This window comes from Cervus canadensis, chromosome 1 (assembly GCF_019320065.1).
Source record: "Cervus canadensis isolate Bull #8, Minnesota chromosome 1, ASM1932006v1, whole genome shotgun sequence".
NCBI classification, from domain to species: domain Eukaryota; kingdom Metazoa; phylum Chordata; class Mammalia; order Artiodactyla; family Cervidae; genus Cervus; species Cervus canadensis.
Window position 1 is genome coordinate 38,442,185 of NC_057386.1, and position 24,796 is coordinate 38,466,980.

General features: G+C 44.5%; 1 protein-coding gene across 3 annotated transcripts in view; it reads right to left on the bottom strand.

Moving 5' to 3' along the window:
- NXN (nucleoredoxin) overlaps positions 1–24,198 on the bottom strand; it is a 159,282-nt gene extending 135,084 nt beyond the window's left edge. Inside the window, exon 1 of one of the 3 annotated variants that reach the window (XM_043478711.1) lies at positions 23,720–24,198. In XM_043478711.1, the coding sequence (XP_043334646.1) occupies positions 23,720–24,079 (360 nt within the window). In that variant the 5' untranslated portion in view covers positions 24,080–24,198. Of the gene's footprint in view, positions 1–22,593; positions 22,613–23,719 lie in introns of those variants that run through there. The other 2 variants (XM_043478704.1, XM_043478727.1) reach the window with 2 other exon arrangements.
- Positions 24,199–24,796: the final 598 nt, after the last annotated feature.

Below are 24,796 nucleotides of genomic sequence, written 5' to 3' on the forward strand. Positions count from 1 at the left end.
GAAATTAGTTTCAATAATATATTTTACTTAACCCAATATATCTACAAGATGATCATTTCAACATGTCATTGGTATAAAAAGTTACTAAAGAGATACTTTACATTTTTTTGGTACCACATTTTTTTATATCCAGTGTATATTTAACTCAGCACATCTCAACAAGCACTGGCTGCATTCAAAGCGCTCACAGACACATGTAACTAGTAGCCACCATACTGGACAGCTGACTCTAGTTTCGTTCCCTCAAGTCCATTGTCTACATGACTACCATGGTTGCATATCTAATCTGATTATGGACTCTCACTGCTTAGAACCCATCAGTGGTCCCTAACAGGACACAGTCCACACCTTGATGTCCCTGCCCCACCCCCCCATTTTTTTCTTAGCTGCACCATGAGGCTTGTGGGATCTTAGTTCCCAGGCAGGAGATTGAACCCAAGCCCCCTGCATTGGAAGCACCAAGTTTTAACCACTGGACCACCACTCCCCTGCCTCTAATTTTAGACTCCAACAACAAGGAACTATGAAATAAGCATGGTATGATACTAATTTTGCTTTAAACACACACATTTATGTATTTACACATACAAAATAAGAGTATAGATGATGGGTACATAGTTGCAAAGAAAAAAACACCAGAAAGACACAGGCACTAAAATGTAAACAGTGGTGATCTCTGGTTGGTGGAATTATTTATTTATTTTTAATGTTTTGGCCCCACTGCACAGCATGTGGGATCTAGCTCCTCAACCAGGGGTTGAACCCAAGACCCCTGCATGGGAGCATGGAGTCTTAACCACTGGACCACCAGGGAAGTCCCCTGGTTGGTGAAATTTAGCATTCTTCCTTTTGCAAATTTGTACCTCCTATTTTTAAAAATAACACAATTTAAAAGGTGGGGGTTAGCATAATAGGTGCACATTCAGCATAATATTTGGGAGAAAGGGGTGCAGTCAATCTTCATGATTCATGAGTTCCATATTTGTGGATTTGCCCATTTGCTAAAATTTATTTGTAACCCCCCCAATCAGTCTTGCGACACTTCCATGGTCATTCTCAGATGTGCACAGGGAGGTGAAAAATACGAGTCACCCACCCACCACACGTGTTCCCAGCGGAAGTCAAGCAAGGCCCCACGCTGCTTGATTCAACTCCTACTATAAACAAGTGTCCTTTTCAGTCTGTTTGGTGCCACATTTTTTGCATTTTTGTGCTTGATTTTTTTTTTGTGGTCATTTCACTGTTTGAAATGGCCCCCCAAGTATCGTGCGGAAAGGCTGTCTAGTGTTCCCAAATGCAAGAAAGCTATGAAGTGCCTTAAGAAGAAAATGTGTGTTAGATAAGCTTCCTTCAGATAAGGGTTATAGAGCTGGTCATAAGTTCAGCATTACTGAGCCAACAATATGTATTGAATAAGGTGTCTTCAAAGAGAAACACACTTAAAACCAGCTCTGCACATGGTCACCATGGAGGGCGTGACCGTGCGCACAGAGTCGCCACAGCCTCCATGCCTCGTCTCCTCCTGGTACATAGCACCCTGCCAACCACAGCTTCAAGGGGACCTGGGCTTCTGACAGTATTTTATAAGTCTTAACCACTGGACTGCCAGGGAAGTCCCTCCGACAGTATTTTAAAGCACACCAAGATGATGCATTAATAAGAACTGACTTTAGAGACCATTTTCTGAACATCTCAATTCTTTCTCTAGGAAAACAGTCAAAGAGCTGATCTGGCCCAGCGGCCCCCTTTCCAAGTGCTCGAGACCGAAGCCAAGTATGTGTCCAGAGTTGTGCCTGTCTCCACGGTGGCTTCCATCTTCCTGCTCAGGTTGGAATGACCTCCTGGGAGCACAGGGCGAATTCCCGTGACCCAGGACCCAGGCCCAGCGCCAAGGGTTCAAACCTGGACTATCCCTCCACCCAGGAAGGGCCCTGACTGCCTGAACAGGCCCCAGGGAGCTGCCCCCTCTCCCTTCCCTGCTGGCCCAGCATGAACAAATACTGTGGCCGCAGACTCATCCGAATGGAATTTCTCTTTAACACTTTGGAGCCTCATCAGCCCAGACACAGGACTTGAAGCACCTGGCTCTTTTTAAATCCTTTCTTTACATTTCACGTTTCAGCCCTGGTAATCCCCCCCTTAAGAGCTGTTGTTCAGTGGGGTAACATGCTTGTTTTTTCAGCCACTTGAGGCTTTTCACACAGGCGGTCTGGCAGGCACCCTGGACCTGACCCCAGCCCTCCCACAGGAAAATGGCTCTGCTCTCAGGAACAGGCTCCTGGGACCCGGAAAATCGTCCCACGTCCTAGAGGCCAAGATACACAAAATTACTCGGGAAAACTAGGACTGTGGCATTTCCCTCTTTTCAGGATGCTTATCTCTGTTCTCTGAGCAAAATTTGGCAACAGTTTACAGGCACGAGTTAGTCTCTTTTTTTTAGGGCCACCAGGAAGAATGCCAAGGAACACTACTGTCCCAGCAATGAGGACCCTGGAGGCTGGAGCCCAGAGGCTGGTCAGCCACATGGCTGCCTCCTTTCTGCGCCTCAGTTTCCTCATCAGTAAAAGAAGGGGGCTGCTGTGACTCAATCCCCAACATCCTTTCCAGTTTAACCCTCAATGATCACACTAGCCAATGTGATGTAACAAGAACTTTTGTTTAAATGTGATTGCAGCACAAAAATACAAAAGAATGGATGCCTTTAACTTTGAGACTCACCTTTATGTCTGGAATTTCATTCTACTTTCTATCTGCCAACTGTTCATTCTTTCTTTCAATAAATATTTGTGCTAAATATGCATTCATCAGACCTACCGTATGTACTATGTATGAATGACACAGTGATGAAGAGCACAAGGGTCCCTCAGAAACCTTCTGGTCTGGCATTACAGAACAGTCACCCCTTCCTGAGGGATGATCAGTGCCTCGTACTATGCTGAGGCTTTTTATATTACGAGCCATTGCAAACTTCAAAGGCAATCCTGCCAGTAGGTACTACTATCATTCCCATTTTACAGATGGGGACACTGAGGCTCAGAAAGAGTAAAGTAATTTGCCCAAGGTCTCAAAGCGGGAGAATAAGGAGAAATGAATCTGAACCAGATCATCCACAACAGGGATTGGCCTCTCTGGCTGTTGTCTGATGAGGTCATGAGACATTCAGTTCTCAGAGCTCCGAGTGGCACCCAGCCCTATTAGAACCAACACACCAGACGTCATCCTATAGACTCTGAATCTGCATATACCATATAGATCATTCATATACACATATGTAAATCTCATATATATATATATTATGTTGTGTCTCCCCAGCTTAGTTATCAATATCTTTGAGAGCAGGGATTTTGTCGTTAATTTCTCAGCATCCTGACACTGCCCCCCCCCAGGCAAATGGGATACTCAAAACACATGTGACTGACCAAAGCCGAGCAGTGCCGATACAAAGCAATGAAAAGTGCAAACCTGATTTTTGTAATATGAGCACACATGAAGTAAGAAGTCCAGTTTGGGAACGTCTGAGTCCCTGTCATCGCTCCCCCTGCTCCTCATTGCTGTCCAGGAGTGGAAAACCCCCAGAGGAATTTCCTTCCCTTTATTTAACAAACAGAAGCCCTTAACCCAGAGTTTCTTCTTTATGATCTATGGAAGCGCATACAAAACACATTTCTGCAACCTGGCCCAGGAAGAGGTTCCTTAGTCCCATTTTGGCCTCTTTGTACAAAAATCATCTGTTTCTTACTATGCGGCACGTCTGGAATCCAGACCTTCTTTCTCATCCCAAGCCCCCTGAGAGAGGCCACCATCACCTTGCAAACAGATCACTGCTGTCAGCTTCCCGGAGTCGCACCTCCAAAATCGCACCCATAGAATTGCACCTCCAAATCAGCATCACCTATGGTGTATTTTCCTGACTATCTGCCAAAGGAGCTTTTGTTTTCCTAAGAAAAGGTTAAAATGTTCCCCACCGAGTACGGAAAACCTCTGTCACTCATCAGTTTTGCAACACGCATCGTCTCTCTCCAACCCATACTCACTTTTCGAGCTGGATCAAATGAACTTTCTCCTTCTCAGCTTTCCCCCCCACTTCATTCCCACATGGTTATTTATATCCAGAATATCTTTCTTTCTTAACTCACTGGACTACCCTCCCCCTCTTTTGAAAAGGTCACTTTCGAGTTTATTCTTTCCAGAAGGCTTTCTTGAAGTAGGTGGCGGCAAGCTGATTCTCTCCCCCCCATGTCTCTTGCCTTGATAAGAAACAATGAGCAAGTTACCCATCCTTCTCAAGAGGCCTCTGCTAGCTAGATCCAATGCTGGGAGGAAAAACCCTGCACTCAGATGAAGCATTCAAAAACTGATACACACTCTTTCAGGCAAGAGTCCTGTTATTTTCTTCACATGCACTTAAGTTTTCATTACCCAAAAAATGATTACATTCAGAACCCCTGAAAATCAGTGACCCAACACCATAGACGCCACCACCCTAAGACAACGTTAAGCGATCTGGGGTATTTGCTTCAATCATTCTTCTTATACAACTGTTCAAACAGTGTTGCAATCATGGTATCTGTGTAATTTGCGATCTTGTTTTTTTGAATACAATACATGAAGTATAGCTCTGTGTTCCCGCAAAGGCCACTGAATCATGTTCAACATGAGGCTGAGCACTGTAATTTACTCAACCACCCGGGGATGAACACTGAGGACATTTCTTACTATTATATACAGTTTTAAAGAAGACCTTCAAGAAGGTAAGTAAGATGAGGCATGATCATTAGTTTTGTTCTGACACATTTAGTCTGCACTTATGACTAACGATTGAGAAAATATTCTAAACAGACACTAATTCCCTTTCCATTCTTAAGTTAAGGTCCCTCTAAAGGTTCACCAGATCTTTGTGAAGTCTGCTTGCCACAATTCCTATTATCTATCTATTTAATAAACCTATTTCATTCCCATAGCAACCCTTTGATTTTTTCATAAGCCACTTGCCTACATGAATCTACCACCGAATGAGTAATAAGTATTCTCAGCTGCCTCCTACAGAAAAGAATAAGGAATATTCAGGGGAAAGGGAATGTGTATGTGATCTGTGTAAGAAGACTTTAGGTGTAATATTTGTGTATTTTTCTCAAAGCAATAGATGCAGTACTACGATGCTGTAGGGGATGCTAAGCAGCAGAAATCACACTTCAAACACCTCTTAGGAGTGCACAATCTAAAACAATTTGGCCTAATAAAATGGAGATCCTTCTATAATGAAAATAGTAGACATGCCCCTTTATTTCATAACTTTGGAATATGGAGGTGATAGACTTTCTAAAAGTACAGCACATTTTAATAAACAAAAAGTTATACTGAATACAAGCTGCCTAATACCAATCCCCACAAAAGGTACAGCATAATACAATTGACTGGTCTGGGGAAGCCTTTTGTCCCTGCACAAATCTGAATACTATTGGAAGGAGAAACAGTTAGGGAACAAAACTCTGATTTTATCCAAACCATAGGGCACAGCAGTGGGAATTTCACAGACACTGTCTTCTCATTGTTTTATGTTAGTCCTCAAGGGGGGGCCCCTCTCAGAGAAAATGCTTTTAAGTTCTCCTTAGTCCAATGTACCCAATAAGCATGTCAGGCTAAGTCATTTTCCTTCTGTGGAAAGGGTGGTCTGTTCCTCGTCTCCATCTTTGTTGGGTTCAATATCAAGGGAGACAAGATACCAATGTATTATAGGGCTATGAAACGACATTGCTAGTCTTTGCACACCTGAGACAGAAAAAACTAGCACCTGTCAGGGCAGTCAAGAATATGAGAAAGATCTACGTAAAAGGTTTTTTGGTTTTTTTTTTAATTTTTTGGCCACAGTGTGCAGCATGCAAGATCCTAGTTCTCCAACCAGGGATTGAACCTATGCTCCCTGCTTTGGGAACAGAGTCTTAACCACTGGACTGCCAAGGAGGTCTCAAAAAAGCTTGGTTTAAAAGCTTTGTGTGTGTCAGGGTTGTGTCACGGTCATTTTGTACTTACTTATGTATGTATGAAATATATTTTTTTCCTTTCATTGAAGTATAGTTGCTGTACCATATTACATAAGTTACAAGTATGCAATATAGTGATTCATAATTTTAAAAAGGTTTTGCTCCATTTATGGGCTTCCTTCATAGCTCAGTATGAACAGTATGAAAGGCAAAAAGATAGGACACTGAAAGATGAACTCCCCAGGTCAGTAGGTGAGCAACATGCTACTGGAGAAGAGTGGAGAAATAACTCCAGAAAGAATGAAGAGACGGAGCCAAAGCAAAAACAACACCCAGTTGTGGATGTGACGGGTGATGGAAGTAAAGTCCGATGCTGTAAAGAGCAATATTGCATGGGAACCTGGAATGTTAGGTCCATGAATCAAGGCAAATTGGAAACAGCAGATGACCACAAAGTGGTCAAACAGGAGATAGCAAGAGTGAACATCGACATTTTAGGAATCAGCACACTAAAATGGACTGGAATGGGTGAAATTAACTCAGATGACCATTATATCTACTACTGTGGGCAAGAATCCCTTAGAAGAAATGGAGTAGCCATCAAAGTCAACTAAGAGAGTCCAAAATGCAGTACTTGGATGCAGTCTCAAAAATGACAGAATAGGGAGGGAGATTCAGGATGGGGAACACAGGTACACTCATGGCTGATTCATGTCAATGTACAGCAAAAATCACTACAATATTGTAAAGTAATTAGCCTCCAATTAAAATAAAGTAATTTTTTTAAAAATGACAGAAGGATCTCTGTTCATTTCCAAGGCAAACCAATCAATATCACAGTAATCCAAGTCTATGCCCCGACCAGTAATGCTGAAGAAGCTCAGGTTGAACAGTTCTATGAAGACCTACAAGACCTTCTAGAACTAACACCCAAAAAAGATGTCCTTTTCACTATAGGGGACTGGAATGCAAAAGTAGGAAGTCAAGAGATACCTGGAGTAACAGGCAAATTTGGCCTTAGAGTACAAAAGGAAACACGTCAAAGACTAAGAGTTTTGCCAAGAAAATGCATTGGTCATAGCAAACACCTTCTTCCAACAACACAAAAGAAGACTCTACACATGGACCATCACCAGATGGTCAATACCAAAATCAGATTGATTATATTCTTTGCAACCAAAGATGGAGAAGCTGTATACAGCCAGCAAAAACAAGACAGGGAGTTGACTGTGCCTCAGATCATGAACTCCTTATTGCCAAATTCAGACTTAAATTGAAAAAAGTAGGGAAAACCACTAGACCATTCAGGTATGACCTAAATCAAATCCCTTATAAGTTTACAGTGGGAGTGAGAAATTGATTCAAGGGATTAGATCTGATAGAATGCCTAAAGCACTATGGATGGAGGTTCGTGACATTGGACAGGAGGCAGGGATCAAGACAATCCAAAAGAAAAAGAAACGCAAAAAGGCAAAATGGTTGTCTGAGGAGGCCTTAAAAATAGCTGAGAAAAGAAGAGACGTAAAAGACAAAGGAGAAAAGGAAAGATATACCCATTTGAATGCAGAGTTTCAAAGAATAGCAAGGAGAGATAGGAAAGCCTTCCTCAGTGATCAATGCAAAGAAATAGAGGAAAACAATAGGATGGGAAAGACTAGAGATCTCTTCAAGAAAATTAGAGATACCAAGGGAATATTTCATGCAAAGATGGGCACAATAAAGGACAGAACTGGTATGGTCCTAACAGAAGCAAAAGATATTAAGAAGAGGTGGCAAGAATACACGGAAAAACTATACAAAAAAGATCTTCATGACCCAGATAATCATGATGGTGTGATCACTCACCTAGAGCCAGACATCCTGGAATGTGAAGTCAAGTGGGCCTTAGGAAGCATCACTATGAACAAAGCTATAGGAGGTGGAGGAATTCCAGTTGAGCTATTTCAAATCCTAAAAGATGATGCTGTGAAAGTGCTGCACTCAGTATGCCAGCAAAGTTGGAAAACTGAGCAGTGGCCACAGGACTGGAAAAGGTCAGTTTTCATTCCAATCCCAAAGAAAGGCAATGCCAAAGAATGCTCAAACTACTGCACAATTGCACTCATCTCACACGCTAGTAAAGTAATGCTCAAAATTCTCCAAGCCAGGGTTCAACAGTACGTGAACCATGAACTTCCAGATATTCAAGTTGGATTTAGAAAAGGGAGAGGAACCAGAGATCAAATTGCCAACACCTTTTGGATCATCAAAAAAGCAACAGAGTTCCAGAAAAACATTTACTTCTGCTTTATTGGCAACGCCAAAGCCTTTGATTGTGTGGATCACAACAAACTGTGGGAAATTCTTCAAGAGATGGGAATACCAGACCACCTGACCTGCCTCTTGAGAAATCTGTATGCAGGTCAGGAAGCAACAGTTACAACTGGACATGGAACAACATACTGGTCCCAAATTGGGAAAGGAATATGTCAAGGCTGTATATTGTCACCCTGCTTATTTAACTTAAAGCAGAGTACATCATGAGAAACACTGGCCTGGATGAAGTGCAAGCTGGAATCAAGATTGCCGGGAGAAATATCAATAACCTCAGATATGCAGATGGCACCACCCTTATAGCAGAAAGCAAAGAATAACTAAAGAACCTCTTGATGAAAGTGAAAGAGGAGGGTGAAAAAGTTGACTTAAAACTCAACATTCAGAAAACTAAGATCATGGCATCTGGTCCCATCATTTCATGGCAAACAGATTGGAAAACAGTGACAGACTTTATTTTAGGGGGCTCCAAAATCACTGCAGATGGTGACTGCAGCCGTGAAATTAAAAGATGCTTGATCCTTGGAAGAAAAGTTATGACCAACCTAGACAGCATATTAGAAAGCATACACATTACTTTGCCAACAAAGGTCCGTCTAGTCAAAGCTATGGTTTTTCCAGTAGTCGTGTATGGATGTGAGAGTTGGACTATAAAGAAAGCTGAGTGCCGAAGAATTGATGCTTTTGAACTGTGGTGTTGGAGAAGACTCTTGAGAGTCCCTTGGACTGCAAGGAGATCCAACCAGTTCATCCTAAAGGAAATCAGTCCTGAATATTCATTGGAAGGACTGATGCTGAAGCTGAAACTCCAATACTTTGGCCACCTGATGCGAAGAACTGACTCATTGGAAAAGACCCTGATGCTGGGAAAGATTGAAGGCAGGAGGAGAAGGAGATGACAGAGGATGAGATGGTTGGATGGCATCACCAACTCAATGGACAAGAGTTTGAGTAAACTCCGGGAGTTAGTGATGTACAGGGAGGCCTTGCATGCTGCAGTCCACGTGGTCACGAAGAGTCGGACACAACTGAGCAACTGAACTGAACTGAACTCCAATTATGGGCTTCTTTCATAGTTCAGTTGGTAAAGAAACCGCCTGCAATGCAGGAGATCCTGGTTTGATTCCTGGGTTGGGAAGATCCGCTGGAGAAGGATAGGCTACCCACTGCAGTATTCTTGGGCTTCTCTTGTGGCTCAGCTGGTAAAGAATCTGCCTGCAATGCAGGAGACCTGGGTTCAATCCCTGGGTTGGGAAGATACCCTGGAGAAGGGAAAGGCTACCCACTCCAGTATTCTGGGCTGGAGAATTCCATGGACTTTAGAGTCAATGGGGTTGCAAAGAGTCAGACACAACTGAGGAACTTTAACTTTCACCCCATTTATAGTTATTATAAAATATTGGCTATATTCTTCATGTTGTACAATATACCCATGTAGCTTATTTTATACCTAATAGTTTGTACCTCTTAATCTTCTACCCCTAAATTGCCTTTCCATTCTGGTAACCACAAGTTTGTTCTCTTTGAGTCTGCTTTTTTCTGTTATATGTACTAGTTTGTTGTACTGTTTAGATTCCACATATAAATGATATCATACTGTACTTGTGTTTCTTCACTTGGCATAATGCCCTCCAAATTCATCCATATTGCTGCAAATGGCAAAATTTCATTCTTCTTTATGGCTGAGTAGTATTCTCTTGTGTATATATATCACATCTTCTTTATCCATTTATCTGTGGATGGACACTGAGGTTGCTTTCATATATTGGCTATTGTGAATAATGTTGCTATGAACACTGGGGTGCATATGTCTTTCTGCAATAGTGTTTTTGCCTTTTTCTGGATATCTACCCAGGAGCAGGATTGCCAAGTCATAAGGTAGTTCCATTTTTAGTTTCCTGAGCAGCCTTCATACTGTTTTCCCAAAATACCTTTGAAGAGACACACAAGAAACTGACAGTGGTGGCTGCTTTGGGGAAAACAAAACGATGGCCCATCGTTAACACTTCCTTTTCCCCACATGCCTTTCGTTTTACTTGAAATTTCTTCCAGCATGTGAAGGTACTGTCTTTTTCAGAATATTGATAATTTCAAATGCTAAAATCTGTGTAAAAAAAATCTAAATATCTACACTTTTATAGGCAGTCTATACCTTCTCTTTTTTGGGCAGGATATACAAGACACTATTAGCAGTGGGTTATCTTTGGAAAGAGTCATTTTACAACTCAATAAAACACTGGCTTTCTCTTGGGAATGACGAAAAGTTAAGAAGTGGAAAAACAGTGTTTAAGTATATACTGAAGGAGGAATATAAATGGCTTCTTATTGCGCGCAGCAGTGAAGCCGTGATCTGTGCTGCACAGGCAGAACACTCCCACACACGAAAGGGCACCATGTCCTGCTCCGAGGACTGGCATTCACCTGGTAATGCTGCCTCTGTGGCCGTAGCAACTGAAGAGCAGACTCAGATGATCGCAGGGAAAAAAGTCATTAATTGAGCCTTCACGGAAAAGCAGTGCTTCAAAAAGTGCTTCAAAATTAGAGTGTTCTACACCACAGCCCCTGCCAATTAATACTTCCCACAAATCCAAATGAAAGAGAAGACGTTCAAGTGGTATTAAGTAGTATTTTACTCTTAAGAACATTTGTAAAAGCTTAAAACAATATAGCCACGGGCTGAAGCCAGCGACCTTCTGCAAATGTAGGCAAGTCACTTCCACCAGGAAAGTGTCTCAGGCCTTTAATTCCAATTCATCTTTGTGCCTAACACGTGAAATGTCAGAATTCTTAGGTGCCAACCTTGCAAAACATGTTACAGACTCATGTGTAATTGTAAGTGTGCAAATATACTTGGGCCAGAAAGCAAATCCATTTTAAAGCAAGGCAAACTGTTCAAATTAAATGGGCTAATTCATCCTAAAAAGTCAAATATTAAAAAGATAAAAAACAAATCTACCAACACAAGGATGCTGGGTTGCTTTGTCACTAGTTATTGTCTCTTGCTCATTTTGAAACAAAATGCCACACTTAATTAGCCAGCAGATTCTCATCCTGCCTGCGCCTGGAGGGGAGAAGTGGCTTTGTGAAAAGACTCCCTCAGGCTCTATTAGTGCCCTAGTCAGACAGTGAGGGGTGGGGGTTGGGATGGGGACAAAGCAATTGGTATTGAAACACTACTTTCAGAAAGCACAGGACTTGGGCCTTCTGGACAAACTGAGTGCTCCCAACTATACACTGACTGCTGGGATGTCTGGCCACAGCTATTCCTACAGGGTCCTCCACAGGAAACAAATGTTCCATCACTCCATGCTTACCTAGCTGATCTTGCAAGTTCTCCTATAAGGTATGGATTACATCAGAGGGGGAAAAAATGTGGCCAGTGTAACAGCTAACTGTAATCAACAGATGGAAAGACTATCAATTTTCAAAAGGGCAGAAAGGGGGAGATTATGCAACCTACAGGTTGGTGAAGTTGACAGTGACCCTTAAATAAAACCGTACAGGTTATCACAGTTACTAAACACTTAGGAAAAGAAGTGATCGATTTAGAAGCGAGCATGGGCTCACAGAACACAAAGCATTTCAGACCATCTTTCCTTGGAAGGGAAACAGCAAATACCTAAGTGATAGCAAGCTGTTTGTTAAGGTCTCCTAGGATAAACATGTTAACCAGATGGAAAAATGTGGGCTGAAGAGAAATACAATTAGGCTGATTTAGAACTGGCTGGATTTGAAGTGGGTCGAACCACTGACCAACAGGCTGCTATTAGCCTGGAGGGGGTCCCTAGCCGTGTGCTCTGGGTCTCCATCACCAGACATAGACAAGGTCTAGAAAGGGATCCCATAGTTCAAAGGCCAGAAGGGGCAAGGATCATTGTGGATGACCACAAGGACATAAGAAAGATTCCAACAGCCTGCAAAAACTCATCAAACATAAATAAACTGACTCTTTAAGGTAACAGACACAATACTTGGGACTCTGTTCTTTTCTGTTCAGACATTAAGATTGGTGAAAAGGACTTTCGAGTTTTGCTAAAAGGACGCTGGAGGTCTGTGAATCAACACGGTGTAATGTGATTATCAGAACAGAGAATGCAATCTCAGAGTATGATAAGACTAGATAAGATCTAGAACAAAGGAGGTGCTTGGCGCAGACCAAACTGGAGAGTGTGCTCATGGTGTGGGACTACTCTTTAAGTGAGGTCCTAGACAAACTTGGAGAGAGCTGTGATATGACAGACCAGGATGGTATAGAAACTGGAATACACATTATCTGAGAAATGGTCAAACAACCAAGGGGATCTTTCCTGTGAAAGAGAGAGGAGTTGTTTGCAGTTCTTTAAAGATGAGCCAGTCCCCAGGGAGAGGGTGGCGGATGTCAGAATCCTTTCTGACGTCTCAGAGCTTCTCAGGAGGGGGCACGTTGCAGTCACTGGACAGGCTCTAACAAAGGCTAGATGACCACGTGCTGGGCACCCTCTCATGGGGTTGGTGTAGATGACTCTACTGGGCATCCATGATGCTGTTGGCCCAGCATACTTGGCCTCTCCCTCTAGTTACACACCCTCAGTTCTCCTGCATGAGTCCCCCATTTCCTGATGCTCAGTCTACCTAGTTCTTACCACACTCTTACCACACAGGTGCAGCTGTGGCTTAGGTTTGGCCAGAGTATTACACACCCTGGCCATGGTGACTGGTCTTGACAGGACCAAGCTGGCCTCCACCTGCAAGAGTTCTGAGCGGACAGGAAGCAAGCCCAGAGCAGCCGGTGGCCCTCACGTCACTGTGAGGAACAGCCTGGAGAAGGTCAGGGCCTACACAGAGGCCAGCAGAGCACAGAGATGGAGAAGGGCAAGACAAACCACTCCAGTATCCCTGCCTGGGAAATCCCGTGGACAGAGGAGCCTGGCAGGCTACAGTCCATGGGATTCCAAGAGTCGGACACGACTTAGCGAGTAAACCACTGCCAAGTGATCCTGAGGACAGCCTCGGAGGCATCTGTGTCTACAAGCTGACCTACACCTGGGCCTCTCAGATACAGGCGGCTAGGACCGTTTCAACCCAGGAGTTAATATTCCACAGACCTAGACAAAGGGGAAAACACAGCTAAGAAAAAGTAAGGGATGTGGCAAGTGGGTAGACCCAGAGTCAGAGCAAGTTTAAATGAAAGGGAACAATTGAAAATGGTCAAGAAGAGGGGGAAAAAATATTTGAGACATAGGCAAATGGGCAACATGTAGACCTTATTTGGACTCAAACAAACCAACTGTTAAAAACAACAACAAAAAAAACCCAGAGACCTCATGAGAAATTGAATTACTGGCTGGATGGATGCTGATATGAAGGAATTACTAGATTTTTAAGATATGACATTGTGGTTATTTTTTTTTAAGAGTTACTTAGTGAAATGTTTAAGAAGGGAATGATAGGATGTATGGGAGTGGCTTCAAAATAATCCAGTTAGGGGTGAGGGGAGCTGGTGTCCGTGAGTTGATTATTGTATGTGGGTGCGGGGTGTGCAAGTCGGGGGCGGTCCCTGTACTATCTTCCCCACCTGTGTGATGTTAGAAGTTTTCCATAGTAAAAAATTAAAGAATAAATAAATGGTAGGGGGAATAGGCAGAGACCAGGATCTCTCCCCTCTCCTCTGCCAGCTCAAAAGTGAAAATAGAATACACTCCGTAAAACTGAGCATGCAATTAGTCAGAGATAGTCTAGAATCATACCCACATTCAAAGACAAGGATATGTCATCACGTCAACAACTGACAAAGAATGATTATAGTCCTAGTTAGAAACTGAAGAGAAACCAGATTACATGATAGGTTATTAGAAGCAAAGAGCCAGGTGCTGAAAGTAAAGGGATACAAAGAAATAAAAAAGGCTGAGAATCCTTCTCTCCTGTAATCTGAGTAACTATTTTTAAGGAAAAAATGGAATGGCATAACCGAACACCTGGGGTACACATTTCAGGGACTCTGATGATGTACCAGGCACTGTTCGAAACAATTTTCAAATATTAACTCATTTAATCCTTAACAACACAACCCTATAAAGTAGATATGATCATCTCCGTTTTACTGACCAGGAACTTAGAGACAGAGTTAGGTAATTTGCACCAAAGCCATGTTGCTAGAGGGTGATGGAGATGAGATTCAAATTTAAGAAACTCCATCCAGAGTCCACTCTTTTACGCATTGTGCAACAGATTTTAAATATCCATTTATAATGGGGTATTTTTGAAGCTCTGTGGGTTTAAACACTTTTTTAAGTTGCAGTCAAACTTGTGCCCAAAGGTCAACAAACGCTGCCCTCAGACTCATATCCACTGCCATTCAGAGCTCAGAAGTCGACACTGTAATTTTTGCCTAGTGCATGTTGCTCTGCCCAATCTTTATATTTCACATCAAACCCCCCCCAAAAATGAGTAACAGATGAGGCAGCTGTGCTGTAAGCCACCACGATCAAAAGAAAACTGTCTTGACCTGATCATGTAGGGGGCTTGCGGGGGCCTTGCGGGGGGCGGGGGTGCGGGAAGGCAGCGTCTTCTGCTTTTAAACACACTCAACCCATTCAGATTTTTATCCCAGGGATATTGACCAAAAAGGACCAAAAAAACCAAAAAAAAAAAAAAAACCTGTAAAAAAAAAAACCCCAATTCAGCTGGATAAAATTCTCCTAGGAAAACAAAGCGGGAAACTCTATCCCTAGAACAGCAGAACTGACCACACCCTATTTTATGACTACTCAACAATGCTCCAAGATAAAAGCATTATTGACTGTGGAAATATTACCTGAATTTACCTGTTAACTGATGTCTCAAAATAATCTAATGGGGAGTGGATAACAGATGTACTAGAAAGGAATGCTGATCTTTAAGCTTAAACTTTTAAAAAAGGGTTTTTCTGAGGTGTAGCTCATACAAAAATCCATTGTGTATCTGGTCCAAGAGTTATATGACCAGCAAGCAGCATAAAATTTATGTTTGCATTTAATCACAGATGCCACAGAACAAAAGTTTCCATTACAGGCTTTCACTCCAGAGTAACAGCACTCAAGCAACTTTCAGTTACTATACTCTTCTTACTTGTCATAAAGCAGAAAGCACATGTTTGAGATTTCACTAGAAGTTAGAACCAGAGTTTCTGAAAAACCTCATAAAAGGGAGGACTGATTTAGTCTTAGGATCTCTGCAGGATACCTGAAGTTCAATTTTGTCTCTGAACAAAAGCACGAAAGCAGCCCCAAGGCTTTGCATAGGATGAAGGGGAGTTGGGGGCACTTCACCAGCTGATCTAAAAAAAAGCCAGATCATTAAAAGGCCCTTAGAAACCACCACCATGGAAAGGCAGCAACAGAAAAAGAGTTCTAACTCTCCTGTCTTCCTGGCAATAGCAAACGTTTTAAGTGGTTAAACCACCTCTGTCTTATTTCAGAGTCTATCATGCATATCTAGAGTGAATCCACTCGGAAAGTGATGTGTTGAAAGAGCAGTTTAGGCTCCCTCGTCTTCCCTGGAGAATGTTTGATGTACGCACTTTTTAAGATCCAATTTCTTGAACAGAAAGGACCGAGTTGAATTTAACAGAGTTCAGCTGTGCGCTTTCATCCTCAACACTGTGACCCTGATCTATTAACAATAATCAGTTCTCTTTGCATCAATTCTCCAACTCAAATATACTTTGAAAAACTAAAATGCTTAATACCTACTGATGACTAGTTGCTGTAAGAATAATACGCAAATAGTTTGAGTTCCCTGGAAGAAAGACGCTAGAGAAACACAAATTTTTAAGGAAATATAAAAACATGGAAGGACAGGCCTACAGATAGAAGACTATTTTAACGGACTAAGATTTTTGTGCATGCATGCATGCTCAGTCATGTACAACTCTTTGTGACCCCATGGACTGTAGCCCACGAGGCTCCTTTGTCCACGGGATTTTTCAGTCAAGAATACTGGAATAAGTTGCCATTTCCTACTCCAGGGTATCTTTCTAACCCTGGGATTGAACCCGCTTCTCCTGCTTTGGCAGGCGGATTCTTTACCACTGTGCCACCTGGGAAGACATCTCAAAAAAGGAGAGGAGAGTCTTTTTCTATTTTTGAGCACAGAATTATAGGGCAATGGAGTTACACATCTACTTGCTTGTGGAAGAGCTCTTGAAAGCATTCATTAAGAAACAAAAACAAAAACACCCACACACTGTGGGTATATACAATTATACAATTCAGTTAGGGCCTAACTCTAATATTAAATGTTAAAATCAAGCTAAGTACTAGTGAAAGTGCACATTCAACTCACACAATGTGGAAAATACTGTTTTCAAGTTACGAATCTCAAAGGTGCACGCCTACTTTCTGTGACCATATTAATTCAATCCTCAGAACCAAAACACTGATCAGCTTCCCCTTCCTTTGACTGGTTTCTGTCCTCAAGAAGCTTACAGTTGGACTTCCTTGGGGGTTCAGCGGCCAGTGCAGGGGACATGGGTTTGATCCCTAGTCCGAGAAGATTCCACATGCGATGGGGCAACTGAGCCTGTGGGCCATAACTTCTGAGCCCATGCTCTAGAGCCCACAAATTCTAACTACTGAAGCCCGTGCTCCGGCCTGTGCTCTGCCACAAGAGAAACCACCGCAATGAGAAGCCCACACACCTCAACAAATAGTAGCCCCTGCTTGCCACAACTCGAGAAAGCCTATGGGCAGCCTGCGCAGCCATAAATAAAAAAATTTTTAAAAGAAAGAAGCTTTAGAGCCAAATAAAAAAGACCAAAACACACACACACATACACACGAGGCTAATTGTTAAAGACATCCATGTACTCCATCTATGGATGCTCACAAAAGTATCCCACCTAGAGAGGAAAGACACAGGAAAGTTTCTTAGAGCAGGGAAACCAGGGCTGATTTTAGAGAGATCCAAACTCAGCCAGGTGGGAGAAGATTTTACCCAGGTGGGAGATGAGGCAGGAGAAGAGTTGGGGACCATGCTCCAGAGTTTGGACTTGACCCCAGAGGCTATGAAGAACTACTGAAGGATTCTTCAGCAGAATGACAAAATCAGAGTTGTGTTTTTGAACTTGTCTTTCCATTCTGGAAACAGTCAAGAGCAGCACTGGGCTTAAGAACGGTCTGTAGCCCAGTGCTTATCCATCAGTTCTTTGTGACTGGTTCATGATAGGGCAGATACAGCAGTGGAGAGTGTGCATCTAGAATGGTTTATAGCACCCCGACATTCCAGCAACGTATAAGCCTGTGATCAGTAGTCTCATCTTACTGAATAGGAAAGAGACCAGTCTAAGGGCTGTCAACTCAGTGGGGAGCTGTATGTGGTTCAAGCTGTATAGGAGTTATGTATAATAGGGCCACGTGTGTGTGTGTGTGAACTGATTGGAAATTAACAAAAAGAAACCAATCCTTGACTACAGACAGTTTGAGAAGTTCTAGTCTTGAGAACCAGCGGTCAGCACTGGAAGCAAAGAGCCCATAGAGGAGGCTGCTGTGGTCCAGGTGAAAAGTGAACTCAAGCAAAGCAAGGAAAGAAGGGGTCAGAGCGGAGAGCTGTTAAGCAGACCGAATCAACAAGGCTCGGAGCCTTTTTCGATGGGAGCGGTGCAGGAGAATCAAGGATGACTCCTGAGACTCAAAAACTCGTAGTCACTTTTTAAATAGTGGCAAGATGTAAAGGAACAGTATGCAAGAGCTTTGTCAAAGTCAGGATCAGCAGAAAGATTCTAAACTCAAAGCCATTTTCTTTGAGTGCCTTTGAATAAGCATAATGGTAAATTAATGAAATACAGAAACCTAAGCACCCTGGTGGTTAACACTGAGCGCCGTTGGGAATTCAGAACATGAAGAAAGAACACATCCTATGCCAAGCCTCCTCTCCGTTTCCCCCCGAAACAAGATCAACAGTAAGGAACCCAGACTAGTTCAGAATGGGGCCAGCCCTGGGGCCCCAGGTCCTCATAGGAAATAAAGAAGAACCACCCCTTCCACGGCCCTCCCCGCCCCCCTCCCCGACTGAGGGACTTGCTTACCCCCTACCCCAGCTGTATACAATACAAAGCCTTCTTTCTCCAATTTGCTCAGACATTAAAACAAGGCCTCAAACCACAAGGCCCAGTGATAAAAAGGGGGTGGGATGGTGGGGGGGAAGAAATGAGTAAATGAAATCAATGACCCTAACCTCAAAACCCACTGTTTTCCTCTGTGCTCTGGTTCACTCCCAACCTGTATCAGAAGACAAATCGACCAGCAAGAGCTGTGGACAGCCACTGGGTCAGGCCTGAGCCACTAACTAGAAAATGAGTACTAAACCCCAAATGGCGACAGGTCTGAACAAACCTATCCTACAACATTCCAGAGCTGGAAGGGAGGCGGCTCCAAGTTAGGGGGTGAGGTTTCTACAGCTCCGGGGACCGGGCACCATCCATTTCCCACGTGAAAGAGCAGTAATCCTGCCGCCCCCATGCCGCCCAGATTTGAGCAGCCAGGATCCGCAGAAGACACGCCTAATGGCTTTGGCAAACCACAAAAACGACCATCCAAGTGCGTAATTAATCTCTCTCAAGAAGGGTGCCCCATCATCTGAAAGCGCTTATCCTTTATCATGCCTGGCTTCCCTGCCTGGCTGTCTCAAGTTTCACTGGCAAATACAAGTATGAAGCTCAGTAAATATCAGCCCAATCAGTACTTTCAGGGATGTTGTTTCTAACATTTGTTTGCTTTTTTTCCCCATTTTTCTATATCTTTCTCCTCGATTGTAATCTCTTCAAGAGTGATTCTTGATCGGATCCTTGTATGCTTATAAAAGTCATTTATTTGAAAAGTTAGAAACACACCTCATCACAGTTTTGTGAGTATGTAATGTGATATATACCAAAGGCTCACGTATAAAATGAATGACTAAAAAGTTCACGGCCATTTATTAACAAATAATAATTGCTAGCACTTACTGAGCACGCACTATACACCAGGCACATGCATATTATCTTGTATAATCTTTACAATAATCCTGTAAGGCGGGTCCTGTTGTCGTCTTCATTTTATAGGTAAGGAACTTGAAGCACAGAGAGGTAGGGTAACTTGCACAAGGTCACACAGCTAATGAATGGCAGAGGAAGGATCTAAACCCAGGCAGATGGACAAGAGTCTGCATTTTCATCCACTACACTAGACAGCTTCGTTATGCAGAGAAGAAAAACAAGATTTAAAAATTTTTTTACAAATAATGGAATGAGGAAAAAGCCTCTAAAGGAAAAATGCTCCTATTACTTTAACCTGACTCTTGTCTTTTATGAGATGGATCCTGGAAACACAGTCAACAGAGGGAGCTGTCCTGGCTGGTCCAGGCTTCCTATGAGGAAGGCAGAAAAGTCCAGTGTTCACAGCCGTGCCTTTTTACCATCTTTTATCACCTGCAGAGTGGTGTGTCGGTGTTGCAGAAATCATTCTCTTGGTGGCTTAAGGTATTTGATTAGAGGGAGGAAGAGTTCGGAGAGATGGAGTTGTAAGACTGTCAGGAATGGTACCAAATCTTGGTCCATCCATACAGCCAAGGGATTCAGGTGAATTCTAAGCCAAGTCTCTGACTCAGTCTGAACCACAACCGACACAGGAAGATATCACTTGCCCTGGCTGAAGAGGGTGGATCAGAGATGCTAGACCAGAACCCCCGACTCTGACACTCTCTGCTCCAACTTTCTTGTCCCCTTTCTGTAGGGCAGGAAGTTCTAGGACCAAGCCAGGGCCCATCAAACCTGTCCAGAGCAAGACCAGTGGTACTGCATCTTTTCATGTCAGGGTGCACACCCCGATCAAATGTTTTCCATCAGGCATTCAGCCCAGGCATAAATGGGCTTCTCTGGTGGCTCAGTGGTAAAGAATCCACCTGCCAGTGTAGGAGGCTCAGGTTTTATCCCTGAGACTTGGGTTCCATCCCTGGGTCGGGAGGGTTGGGATGATCCCCTGGAGAAGGAAATGGCACTCCAGTATTCTTGTCTGGGAAATCCCATTGACAGAGGAGCCTGGCGGGTTACAGTCCATGGGGTCACAAAGAGCCGGACACAACTTAGCACACATGCAAAGGGGTAGATCAAATCCCCAAAGTCCAAATCTTCACCACTTTCCAACTATTCATCACATTTTCTCTCCAGAGATCTGAAAAATGTCTATTAACAAAACAAGAAACAAACCTACTTATTAAAACGAATCTAACTGCCTTAAACTTTAGGATTATATGTTTCCTGACAACGCAGCTCTTATGAAAGCACTCAAATTTCTATTTATCATCTAATAATTTCTACATAGCTATTTATATGTGTGCTTGGAAGCCAAAAAATGAAGCTTCAATTACCTTTGCACCAACCACGAAAGACGGCAGAAATAGGACAATCTTCCATAAAGAAATTTTTTTTTTCAAAGATGCAGGAATCCTATTAGCTGGTGTTCTCTCACAGTTTCAATCAAGGTGAGAGAAGCCAGGCAAAATGCAGTTTTAACATATATGGTTATCCCCAGACTTTCTTACTACATAAGGGGGAAATTAATAAAAGCAGAAGAAAATACCACACGGCATTTTCTTTCCCCACCATAATTTTTCAATTTTCTTTAGAGAAATGCCAGCCAATAACTAATTAGAACCATATCCTTTGTTATCCCAATGGGAAGTATACGAATGGTTTTAAGAATAAATGTTAATGAGAACTTGAAAAAAATTAGTAATCTGGAACTTTGGTTTCCCCTCAATGTAAAAACAAAATCCTTTCCTTTAATGCTATTTTTATCATTGGGAGAAACAACATGGACAGGGTCCATCAACAAGACGTAAGTGTCCACTGAGTCAGCACCCTGAACGGGGGGTGCCCTGGGTTTTTCACTGTTATCGAAGAATTGGCATCACAAGCTCACAGATTTCTAAGCACCCCGATTTCAAACAAGAGAGACAAAAACTCAAAATTACAGAAAAGGAATGTTTTACATCTCTTTGGTTTCAAGGGAGAGAATAATTTCTTCCAAGGTAAGTACACAGCTGTTATAATTTCCAAGAGTATGTTTTCCATAAGAAACCCAGCTGGATAGAGCCTTTTTACCTGGTATGTCACCACGAAAAGGAATGTTTCTAGGATCAAATCTTGAGTTGCCTATTCACGAATATCCAGGGGCAGAAACTATCTTCTCAAAAATGGGACTTGTTTTAGAGAACAAAGTGAACTATAGAATGTGAGTCAGAAAAACTCTGAGTAAAAAATAAATTGGTAAAAAAGTTTTTAAAAAATAAATAAATAAATTGGTAAGATGCTAACACACCATGGCAAGGGCACATGCCAGCAAACTGAAGTGCATTTTCAAGTCAGGGTCTGCCCGGTATCATCCAGACCCTCATCTTGGTGGAATGAACAGGTCCAGGCTGGGGTCACAAACCACTTTTTCTGTGTGTGCAAAAGGACTTGGTCAGACACAGTGAAGCAGGCATGGCTTGTTGTTGCTGCTGTTGTTCTTCAGTCGTCCAGTTGTGTCCAACTCTTTGCGACCCCTTGGACTGCAGCATGCCAAGCCTCCTGTCATCCTCTGTTGTCCCCTTCTCCCACCTTCAATCTTTCCCAGCATCAGGGTCTTTTGTCACATCAAATATCTTTTTGGAAGAAAAGGTTTAGGCATTTGCGAAACATCTCAATTTGCTCCTTATTTTACTATCCAGCAAATTTATTTCCAACACTTATGGGGGAAAACATAACAATAGGCCTTAAGTCTGTAACATTTTACCATCATTGTGTATTTGCAAAAGCTAGAAATCATTTGTAATGCCCAGTAAGGACAGTACTTTACACAGACTTTGGTCTACAATAGAAATAGGCCATAATAATGAAAATGTTTCTTGATAAATCACTTTCTGGACATTACTCCTCCCCAAAAGGATCATAAAAACTACCACCAAGGAAAACAAAGGATTCCCATGTTTTAAAGCAAAAAAAGGACTGGCCATTCATATTCCTGCACTGTAACAAGCAGATAAGTCAAATATGGGCAAGATCATCTAAAAAGTAGTTAAAACGCAAAGTGTTGCCTCTGTGTGGCTTATGAGTCCATGTTTTTCCAATGCTAAATCTACAAAATCTATTTGTTAAACTGTGTTTCATACTTTGAATACCAAGTCTGTACCTTACATTGCTTCTGTGGATGATTTACTTGAGACATATGGGGCCACAGTATAAGCCTTTTACTCTCACTAAATCTAAATCATGCTTCTCAACAAGATTCTATAGGCATTAAAGAAACAAATGGCATGCCCTTACCATCCTCCGGAGTGGAATCTAAATGCCCGCAGCAGAGCCCTTCTGTCCACTCCAGAAACAGAGATTTTCCTCAGGAAAGCACCCGGCTGGATTCACACGTTGCAGCAGGCATACTAATTAAGCAAGAGCGCTCCAAAACTTTTTCTGTTTCGATTCATGGCAAAATTTCCTGAATTCGTTTTATTAAAACAGACATCTTCATCCAACAGACACACTCAAAAATCCAAGCTAATTTCAGCAGCAAACCCGCGGGAGAGTAGGGGTTGAGAAGTTGACAGAGGACTGTAAATTTCCCCCAATCCTCATTCTTCTGGTCAGTCTGCACTTAAGGCATCGGTTCAGCGTTTAATTCGATGCCAAGACACCAGTGGCCCACCAACCAAGCCACTAATAGCCACACTGGTCCGGTGCCTGGGAGGTATCAGGGGGGATGGCTGGCTGGACAGCTAGACAATGAAAGACTCCCTGGTGGCCCCTAGTCCAGTCCGAGGGAGGGAAAAGCGGGAGCGGAGGGAGGGCAACGGGAGACGACCAAGCTTCCCTCTCGCCCAAAGCCACGATCAGCGACCGACACCCCCACCCCAGGGCGCCGGGGGACCCGCCCTCGGCCACAGCAAGGAGGTAGCCTCAGGAAAGCAGATTTCTCTCGGAGAGAGAGGAAACTTCCTGGTTCGGGCATTATGGGTAGGGGGCCGGCGCCCTCCCCCCCCCCCCGCCACCACAGGTAGCCGCGGGGAGTCGATGGCTGAGGGAAAGAAGGGGCCCCCTCCCCGCGCCTCTGCCCGGGGCTGGGGGGTCATCGATTCGGGAGCCCCCCGACCGCAGCCACCCGCTACGGGAGGCTCCCAACATGCGGGGACCCGGCCCTCGACTCCCCAGGACGTGAGTCAGGGTGCCGGGGGCTGAGGGGTTTCAAACTTCCCCAGCGGGCGCGGCCTGGCACCGACACCGAGTTGCCGCCGCGGGAACCCAGAGCCGGCGGGTTCCCGGGACGGGGGGGCGGTCAGAGGCAGGGGACGCTGAGGAGCAGGAGGGAAGCGCGTGCACTACAGGAGAGGGCAGCGGGGGCGCCGGGGGCCGCGAGGACCGGCTCCCGGGAACGCTTTACGAGGCCGGCGCCGCTCACCTTCCTGTGCTTCTCCTTGTAGGGTAGCGCCAGCCACGGCATGTCCCGCACGAAGTCCTGCCACTGCCGCTGGTCCTGATCCGAGGACACGAAGACGATCTCCAGGCGGCGCCGCGGCTCGGGCTCCGCCGCCGCCCCGGCCCCCGGCCCCGGCCCGGGCCCGGCCGCCGCGTCCCCCCGCAGGCGGCCGTAGAAGGCGGTCAGGCTGGCGCTGAGCTGCGCGCAGGGGGCGCTCAGGCTGCAGCCGAAGTAGAGCCCGAGCAGCGAGATGCCGCGGGAGGCCAGCGAGTGCACGTCCACCTCCTCGCCGCCGCCAGTCACTAGCTTCTCGCCCAGCAGCTCCTCCAGGAAGCCCGACATCCTGGCCCACCGCAGCCCGGGCTCGCGGGCACCCGGGCGGGCAGGCGGCGGCGACCCCGCTCCCTCGGTCCGCGCGGCGGGCGGAGGCGGCAGCTGCGGCGGCGTCGGCGGGCACAGGCGGGAGGGGAGCCACGCCCACACGCCACGCCCACGCCACGCCCATTCACCACGCCACGCCCCCTTTGTAGCCTAGCTTGCCTCCCGAGCACTGGCTGCGGCCGGTGGCGCGGGCTCCCGCCGCGTGGCCGAAGTGCTACGGAGATAGTCCTGCCGAGAAGGCTGACCCGAGACTCTCCGGTCTGTAGGAAATGCCTGGGACCTAAGTGAAGAAAGCAGAAGGGGTCGCTGAGCCACCCTTTCCGAAGCTGCAGTCCGCGCAGAGCCGGCTTGGCCTCACCCCTACCTCCCATTTCCTCTTCGCTCCCGAATTCCAAATTCTCTCCCGAATTCTCCAAAGATTCCCACCCGAGTTCTCTTATCCCTCCTTGTTCTTCCCTGCACTCTCCCTACCCACAGCCTATCCCGTTGGCCCTTTGTACCCCCACTGATCTCATAATACTTGTAGGACTTAACCGTCTTCACACAATGATAACTTAGTCCGGCTAGGTCTTGCTGATCTCTCTGTATGTTTTGTGTTCTCTACCACAAGAGGCCAGGAGGACGCCACCTCTTATGTTTCTTGTGTAGCTTCTGATACAGCGATGGGCACATGGGAGG